Source organism: Heloderma suspectum, chromosome 1 (assembly GCF_057233095.1).
Source record: "Heloderma suspectum isolate Gila_16-S chromosome 1, 16-S_ref, whole genome shotgun sequence".
NCBI classification, from domain to species: domain Eukaryota; kingdom Metazoa; phylum Chordata; class Lepidosauria; order Squamata; family Helodermatidae; genus Heloderma; species Heloderma suspectum.
In genome coordinates, this window is record NC_139458.1 from 365924472 (window position 1) to 365934483 (window position 10012).

General features: G+C 40.6%; 1 protein-coding gene across 2 annotated transcripts in view; it reads left to right on the forward strand.

Moving 5' to 3' along the window:
• Positions 1-10012, forward strand: part of SLC35F3 (solute carrier family 35 member F3) — a 240789-nt gene that overhangs the window by 228548 nt on the left and 2229 nt on the right. For both annotated transcript variants that reach the window (XM_084828152.1, XM_084828153.1), the window contains 2 exons: positions 1595-1787; positions 5872-5961. In XM_084828152.1, the coding sequence (XP_084684278.1) occupies positions 1595-1787; positions 5872-5961 (283 nt within the window). The remainder of the gene's footprint in view (positions 1-1594; positions 1788-5871; positions 5962-10012) is intronic.

Genomic DNA, 10012 nt, shown 5'->3' on the forward strand with positions numbered 1-10012 from the left:
AAGGGCACAATCCTATTGAGATAGGCAGCCACCTCTGAACTCGGAGGCGAGCGCCTATCCAAAGCAGGGCAGGAGAAGCACGGAGGGGATCGTTCCCTCCGCACTCCTCCCGCCCAGCATTTTTGGCTAGACAGCCAATTGCAGCTGTCTAGCTGCCCCAGAATGCCCCCAGCCACGCCCCTTTTCAGCCGCTCTGCACTCCTCTTGTGAGCACAAGAGGACGGAGCTGTTCCACGCTGCCTCCAAGGCTGCGTGAAAGTGGGGGAGGGCTCTGAGGTCAGTTCCCGGAAAACAACATATCCTATGGCCGTCTAGCCGCTGTCTAGCAGCCATAGGATTGCTCCCTAAATTGGATATACTGTCTAGGTACCTTGAAATAGGTGCCCCGTATTTACCAAAAATAAATGAGCCAGTGTGATGCAGTAGTTAAGAGTGTTGGACTGGGGAGACCTGGCTTCTAGTCCCTACTCGGCCATGAAGCTCACTGGGTGCCAGTCACTGAATCTCAGCCTAACCTACCTCACAGTGTTGTGGTGAGAATAAAATGGAGAGGAGGAGGGTCATGTATGCCGCCTTGTCCTCTGTGGAGGAAAGGCAGGATATAAATTTAACAAACAAACAAATAGTAAAACTTGTTAAAATGGACCTGCGCTTGAATGCATGTATCAGAAAACTTAATTATTGCAAAAGCTTGGGAATGGGGAGAACAAACAAGAATGAATGATAAGAATTTCAAACAAAATAAACTTGACTGGCTATGCACCATTTTATTTATTTATTTATTACATTTCTATCCCACCTTTTTTCCCTCCTTAAGGAGCCCAAGGCGGCGTACACGGTCCTCCTCCTCCTCCATTTTATCCTCACAGCAACAACGCTGTGAGGTGGGTTGGGCTGAGAGTCTGCGACTGGCCCGAAGTCACCCAGTGAGCTTCCATGGCCGAGTGGGGACTAGAACCCGGATCTCCCAACTCCCAGTCCAACACTCTCGCCACTACACCACACTGGCTCTCAAAGAGTTGACTGTTTGAAAACAATTCCTGTTTGATTGCCAGTGTATATATTTGGAGAGGCTGCTTTGGCTACTGGAGCACTTTCTGTGCGACTATAAAACAGCTGTTAGTGGTTGATAGGCAGAATCAGTAATCTTTACATTGTTTGTTGATTAAGGATATAATTGAAATCATGCATGAAACTCAACATCACAATGCTGGAACCCATTATAACATTGAAACTCAACATTATAATGCAGAATTGCACCCAGATGAAGCAATTTACACTGCATTTATTCTTCTCTCTCTCTCTCTTTCATTTTTACTATTATGATTTATTTTAAGAGTGAGAAATGTGGTTTAAGCAAGTTATTTCCCAGTGAATGTTTCCTTGGCTATTTCTTGCTGTTCCGCAGAATACAGAAAGTGTTAATCTACCTCTGCATAATGGGACAGATATTCTCTTTCCACTAGAATGCTAGGACAGGGTAAACATTCTTTAAATTAGAAATGAGATGCTGTAAATTAAGTTTTTAAGGACTTTTTACCATACATAAATAAAAAGACATCATTTTCAAGCTGTTTTTCTTTCTGTGTTCCAGGTTTTGTTTAAGCTTCTTCTTGGCAGTGCTAAATATGGAGAAGCTGCCTTATTTTTGTCAGTGTTAGCAGTCTTCAATATACTTTTTGTTACCTGTATTCCTGTCATCCTTTACTTTACCAAAGTTGAATACTGGACTTCTTTTGATGCCATTCCTTGGGGAAGCATTTGTGGATTTTCAGTCCTATTATTGAGTAAGTAAATACTCTGTGTTAATTTTTTCTTCTTTTTTTGAATATATTTTTATTTATTTTATCTTTATAAATGAAATAAACAAAACCAATAAACAATACCAAACCTGATCAATATTACAATTTCCCAACAATACAATATTCTGATGACGACACCACAATAACAAAAAGAGAAGGAAAAAGAAAAAAGGGAAAAGGGAAAAGGGAGGAGGAAAGGAAGTGAAGAAAAAAGAAGATTCTTTCCCCTTCCCTCCCCCTCTCCCTCCCCTTTAAAGAATTAAGTTTAAACTCCAATACTCTCCAGCCTCCGATGCCATTCTATTTTAAAAACTATATCTATAACCTTAACAATCTTACAATTTAATAAACAACCTTAAATTTCAATATCATATCATCAATCTTATATCAAAGAAACAGGTCTACAGTTCATTCCCAGTAGCCTATATTAATAATAATAATAATAATAATAATAATAATAATAAGAAGAAGAAGAAGAAGAAGAAGAAGAAATATAGTTATATAATAATAAAACTTAAAATAAACCTTCAACAAACAGTAATATATTTTATATATAAATGCATGTGCACAATTACCCTCAAACAATAAATTTGAATACAGCATATCATATCTGTACAGCATACCATGTTGAATTTTATTGTATGAACTGTTTTCACTGTTGTACATCACCCAGAGTGGCTGGGTGACCAGCCAGATGGGCGATTAATAAATTTAATAAATAAATAAATATCTATTTTGAAATAAAAAAATATAAAGAAAAGCAAGAAAAAAAGAAAGATGAAAAAGAATAAATGAATATATGTATAATCATGTAGACTAAACACAAGCAGTTAACAAAGCTTGTTTAAAGATTCCAGTTCATGGGATTGTAACAGAATTCTCACGCATTTTTACGTTCAGCCAAGCCTCCGCCATTTCATGATTTAGAAATTTCTTCTTCTGACCTTCAGACACAATACAAAGTGTAGCAGGGTATTTTAAGTAATATTGTAAATTCATTTGTTTTGCCATATTTTTTGCTTTGATAAATTGCCTTCTTTTATTCACCACCTCTTTGATGTAGTCTGGAAATAACATAACTTTATCTTGTTTCCAGGAAAGGTTTCCACCCTCTCTTGCCAAAGGCAGGATATAATTCTTTGTGGAGACTTTTGCAAATTGGACTATGATTGTGTAATCAGTCCCTTTAGCATTTGGCACACGAAATATCAAATAATCAATATCAAATAATCAGATGGGATAGGGAGTATCTCATGCAAAAGTTTATCCACAAAAATAGGCAATTTTACATCATTAGACAGATTTTTAATCCCAATAATACGTACATTGCATCTCCTCATGAAGGTCTCCAGTTGAGAAATTCTATCAGAGGCATTTTTAAAATAAATTTGTGTCGTAGTTTCATTTCCTGCCACTCGGTCTTCTAGCTCATTAATTTTCGTCTCCATTTTTTGCCGTTAATTAAATCTACAGCTCCTTGCAAGGCGGTGATGGAATTTTGGATTAAATCCAGTCTTTTGGCTTGCTCCGTAAATTGCAAAGATAAAGTCTTTATTAGAGTATATAATTCCCCTATATCTTCTGTTTTGACAGAACTTTTGACACAGGGGGTGTGGGGGGAGTTGATGCCAGCTCCTTTCTTCTCCTCAGCGCAGACATGTTTCTCTCAAACAGATCTTGAAGGCCCTCAGATGTTCTCAAATAGTGTTAATATTTCTTAAATCATCCCTCAGAAGTTGTTATTTCTTAAAGCATATATTATTATGGAACACGTCAGCCCTGTTTTCTCCTATGAAATAGAAGTCTCAGTACAGCTTTTTGCGTTGGTAAAACTCTGGAGTGATAATCCTGGAATCCACCCCCCCACTATCTCGAGGGGGGTACTTTTCTGCAAGATAGTATCCAGATGTTGCCTTGCCCCCCCCCCGTTTAATTCCAGGGGGGAATGAAAAGGTTTTTCAACCTTCTTAAAAGCTGTTTGAGAAAGCTCCCACGGGAGCGCCCATGGGATGCTACCAGAGTGACATCGGCTCCAACCGGAAGTCCAATACTCTGTGTTTCTAATGCCCTTTTGTAATAGTTGAGGCCCCCCTAGCCGCCACAGACCATGGTGTTGCATATTATTAAGAATAAGAGTCCTGCTGGTCATATAGTCCAGTGTCCTGTTACAAACGATGGCTCCAGATACACCTATGGGAAGCCTACAAGCAGGGCAATAGCCTATTCGCACTATTGTTTCCCAGCAACTGGTACTCAGAAACATGGTGCCTCTGATCCTGGAGTTTACATACAGTTATCATGACTAATAGCCACTGCTGTCTGTCTGTCTGTCTGTCTGTCTGTCTGTCTATCTATCACTAATACATATACCGCCTTCCATGAATTTGTCTAATTCCCATGTAAAGCCATGTAAGCTGGTGGCCTTCACTACATCTTTTGGTAGGGAATGAAGTACTCCCCTGAATCTCCCACCATTTAATCTTTTTTTTTTCAACAGTGCATACCATATTATATTTGTTGTGTATCTCTTGGAGCCTCTTCTTTTTAAATACAGTATCTGTAACATGTGCAGCTACCTTAACAGGATCAGTATACTATTATTTAACATCAGGGGGACATCATAAAAAGAATTTTAATCAGTAGAAAGTTTATCCACATAAAATGTATGCCAATTGAATGCCTTGCATGGGTGGAGGGTGATTTAGTAAAGTATAATTGTTTACATACAATATATTATATTATATTATACACTGTAGTTGCTGCTGTATTATAATATGTTGCTGAAGTGTGATATTTTAAAGTGAGCTGATTCCTTTGTTAGAAACATAATAGCCAAAAGTGGTTGGCCTATCTGAAACAAAGCACTTCAGCAGTATAACCAAGATGTGTTCAAGTTGTTACTAGTTGAATGCCCATTCAATTTAGAGTTGCTATGTAACTTGAGTAATTCCTACCATTTGTGGGCAGCTAGGGTTGATCCTTCTTTTACACATTAGAGGCTGAAATAAGTTCCAAACATATTATGACTGGTATTTGGAGATGCCATATAGTCGAACATGGACATGGTCCAGCATATATATAAGTATTTATAATTGGACACAACCAGAGCTGAACCTTTGACTCAAAACCTTTCCTACTGAGCTTGCATTGCCAGCTCGCCCTGAGCATTATATTGCTGCACCCTGGTGTGTTGGTGCTCCTGGGTTAGTAAGAATCGTCATTGCCAAATAAGGAGCAGCATGCACCATGCAAACTGTAACATACAGAACTGAGGGGAGAGGAAGCACAGCTGTGCAGAATCTTAAAGGTATTCTGATGACCATGGCACCAGATATGCTTGTGTCAGCTTTTGTTGCAATAATTATTTTGGTAATGAGAATCCACTTGAAAAACAGCTCTGTAGGATGAACTTTAACAAGCACCAAATTCACCAAGCCATTCTGTGGACCACTGAAAATGCTTATGTAGATGAAAGCGAATAAAAGGGCATGCCATTATTCTATATAGGTAAAGACTATTAAATAAGGGCAACGTTGGAATCTGCAGAGGGGCAGAATCCTGTTATTTAGTTATATCTGCTTGGAAAGTCTTTCATAGTTGTGGATCCCTATCTAGATAAAAAGATCCAGTCACCATAAAGGCTGAGGATCTTTCATAAGCAGACAGCGGTCTTAATTGCTTACATTCTGTGCAACCAATTCAGGGCTCCATGAGGGCTCCAGTATGCAGCTCAGTATCACATTGGCTGCTTTCCCAAATGTCAAGAGAGGGAGCAGGTCTATGCATGAAAAAGAGTGCAAATGTGGAGCTTCCCCTTTTATTGAAGTGAATAGACAACAGTCCAACAAAATAGTTCTGTATGCACACTGGTAAGTCTGCTGTATGAAACGCCTCTGCACAATCCAGAGAATTTCAGTGGCATTTTAATCTGGACACTTCTTACTAGCAAGTGTTCAAACTTGTCTAAATGGGACTGCTGACAGTGAACTGGTTAAATCTGCTTGACAAACGGGCTTAGTTTTCCAACAATGCTAACTCTAAAGTGATATAGTTTTATTTCTTATTTCAGCATTCAATATTTTATTAAATTTTGGGATTGCTATTACATATCCTACCTTGATATCGCTTGGAATTGTACTAAGTGTACCTGTAAATGCCGGTAAGAATTAATTTTATTTTTGAACTTTAAATTACATTAACTTGTATGTATAGACTGAACAACACATGATTTGTTGCAAGATAGTCACTCTAGTTCTTCCTGTATATGATTAATATAATGTTATGGTATTGGTCTTTATACTAAAAAGCTAGAATTTCAAAATAGATTGCTTTCAAGCATTGTTCTCCAATTCTCTATGAGCACAATGCTGAATTCTTGTGCACTTCCCATTAGTTTCAATGCAGCTTGCCCAGGAAAATTTCTTGGTGGATTGGGCCCCATACAGAGTGTCAAAATGTTGGCCAACCAGATACCCCTATGGGAAGCCCAGAAGCAGGGCAATAGCCCACTCACAATATTGTTTCCCAGCAATTTTATTTAGTTTATTCTTATTTATTTTATTTATATCTTGCCCTTCCTCACAAAGAGCCCAGGACAGCTAACAACCTACAGAAAACATGATATGGCACATAAAAAACATTAAAATCATAACTCTAAAATCACAAATATATAATAAAATACAAAAACAAATAATCAGCACAGACAACAGAAAAACAGTTTTTCTATTGCCTATATCTCCAAAAATATATATATTTGCCTATATCTCCAAAAGCTTACACAAATAAATATGTTTTTAACTGGGGCCTAAATGACAACAGCAAAGGGACAGCTGAATCTCTACAGGAAGGGAGTTCCAGTGTCAGGGTGCAGCCACCAAGAAGGATCTGTCACGTGTGGTCACCCCACAGGCCACATTCCTCAAGGGCACCATGAGCAAAATCTCCCCATCCAATCTTAAATTCCAGTTTGAAATACTAAAATCCTGATTCCTAATTATTAATCATTATCTAAGGAGATTGGGGACCAGCCGTAGCTTAGTGGTGGACCACACGCTTTGCATTCAGAAGGCCCCCTGTTTAATCCTCACCATCTCAGGTAGGGCTAGGAAAGGATCCTGCCTGAAACCCTGGAGAGCCGCTGCCAGTCAGTGTTGACAGTACTGGGGTAGATGGACTAATCTGATTCAATATAACACAGCTTTCTGTCTTCCCATGAGAGTCTAATATATGCATGCTTTTGTGCTGGACAAAGCTGCTCATCAGGCAGAATGTAAGTTCAACTAATTCTCAGCTAGAGAGAGATCCAGGCTACTTAAACCCAACATCTGGTGCATCAGAATAAAGGTGCTTTGAGTAGGATGCATCAACTGGTTCACAGTCAATATTACACTGGCTTCATACAGCAAGGCAGAGGACTTAACGTCCACATTTGGTATATCAAGCAAATATTTAGGTTTGAAAGACAAATTAGCTTTTTTCATTGTGAAATATCTCAGTATGCTTCTTCTCTGTGACATGCCTTGGCTCATTATGTAGATGACATAATGATTATGTCATTTCATTAAATGGTATTATTCAGTTCTCTTCTCTTCTGAACAGAGTTGCTGCAAGTGTCTAGGGGAAAATATCTATAAAGAATAAACAGTTTAATGCCCATCCAGTTTAATGCCCATCCCAAGAGTCTAGTGGACAATTTCAGATTTAGTGTCATTGCTTGGAGTTTATGACCATATTGCTTGTGCAGTGTTTAACTATGCTCTGTGTGAAGAAGTACTTCCTTTTATCTGTCCTGAATCTCCTACTATTCAGCTTCATGGGATGACCCCGGGTCCTAGTATTTTGAGAGGGAGAAAAGCTTTTCCCTGTCCTCTGTCTTCACATCACGCATAATGTTATATGCTTCTATAATGCCTCCCTTACTCAGCTTTTTTCTAACCTAAACTGTCCCAAACATCGTAATCTTTCCTCACAGGGGAGTTGCTGCAGCCCTTGATCATTTTGGTTGCCCTCTTCTGTACCTTTTCCAGCTATAAATCCAAATATCCAAGGCTAAGTACGAGCTGCATTATCAATAACTACATTGATAATATACTGAAGCTGCAGTCTTCTCCTCCAGCTTGGAAGTAAGGTCCATTGAATTTAGTGGGTCAGATAACTAAGCATAGGACTGGCCTGTATTAACCTGCCTTAAAGAGCCATGCAACTAGCTCCATGCACCCAAGATGGCTTTGGTTTCTTGAACAGCAGCACTCTCCCCTGCCATGCTGCATGGCAAGCAAACTGCTTTTGAAAGGGAGGAGAGCTCCCAAAGCAGCTTTTGATGTATCATGAGGCATCTACTGTTCAAAGAAGAAGAGAAAAGAAAAGAATCCTAGCAGGCTGCCTGCCTGAACTAGCTCTTTGTATCCAGGCTTGTGAGCAGAGTATATAAGACAGAGGTGCAGAACCGCAGGCCCAATCTGGGGGGTGTCTCCATGGATGATTTGCTGAGAGCTGGCTCCATTTCAAGGTTGTTTGGGGCACATGTCATCATGGCCATCCCGCAGCCACCCTGGAGCTTTTTGTGGAAAACCTGGATTTCCTGAGACAGCTTAAAGTTGGATTCTTTTCCTTAAGTCAGGTTCTCCCCAGTATAGTTGCTGTGTGCCCCAACCCCCACAGGGTGTGCTAGCCCTGCCCAGGGGAGTGCCTTTCACCATGACCCTGGTCAAGGGGTGTTTCCTGTCCCTGTGTTTCTCATCCTGTGTTTTCCAACACAAACCAAGTAATGTCTACTCAGAAGTAACTCCCATTGTGATCAGTGAGGTTTGTCCCCTGAATGCGCACTTCTGGATGATCTGGATAATCCTCCATTTGCTTCTCCTCCCATTGTCGCGGAGAACCCCCCCTGGCCCTCCAGATTTCCCCAGAAGGCCAAGCCCCCTTCCTCTGGCCCCACCCTTCCTCCAACCCTCAATCATTTGGTGGTTTTCCAGCATTTGTACAGTTTTGTCCCCAGTCTAACGAGGTTGAAATGCCTCTCCTATAGCTTAGTTATTGGCAGTAAGAACTTTAAGCAATAATACAGGTGGCTGCAGTGTCCGGGAGTGTTTTCCTAGCTTAGGCTGGTACGCCAGATGTGTCCCTATCTGGCGAGGACAGACCTTCCCTCGGTTGTCCATGCACTAGTGACATCTAGGCTGGACGACCGTAATGTGCTGTATGTGGGGCTGCATTTGAAGATGGTTCAGAAACTTCAGTTGCTGCAGAATGTGGCTGCCCAAGGGTTGCTAGGAGCAAGGCGATTTGATCATATAATGCCTATACTGCTGCACTGGTTGCTGGTGTGTTTCCAAGCACAATTTAAAGTGCTGGTGTGACATTACCCTCCCTCAGGGCCATCTACTTCTGCTTTGGGACAGCTGTCTTCACTGTTCCACAAGCGTCAGCCCCTAAATTCACCAGGTAAAAGAGACACCCAGTATGCCTAACTGGTTCCCTTTACCCAACTAGGAGAAGTACCTAGAAACTATGAACACTACTGGTAGTGCGAAAAGATGGACAAGACGTGCAATTTTATAATTTAAAAACAAACAAATTAAAGTTTATTTAATACATGAGATGTTATATCTTATAATCACTCAGTTCTGGGTCTTACCCTGCCTACTCTACCCCTTCTAACTCCTAGTCCCACAACCCCACTAGCTAGATGTAGCTTCATCAAACCCTAAGGCCCTCTCTCCCCTATCTCCAAACCCTATCTAACCAACTAGCTGTTTGCTCCTGCCTTCTATAAATTCAGTCTCATCACACACAAGCCCCTTCCACCTATATTCACTCTCTACCAAACAATTAACTCTAACTCACCTGAGTTCTATTTAACATATAAACATTAATATAGGCTCCACATGGCAAACATGGTGAGTTTGTCACTGCTGCTTTTGGCCTTTAAAGCCTTAAACGGTTTGGGATCAAATCAGTTGAAGGATTGCCTTCACCCATATCGGCCTGCCTGCACTTTAAGATCAGCAAGAGAGGCCTGTGCAGGCAGTTAGGTGGGCATCCACACAAGAGAGGGCCTTGTCTGCAGTGGCCCCACACCTCTGGAAAAAGTTGCCATAAGGGTCTGCCAGGCCCCATCATTGCAGGCTTTTAAAAAGGCCCTGAAAACATACTATTTTACTCTGGCCTTTGCCTGATATGTTTGCTGTTGTTGCTGTCTTTCTTGTGTT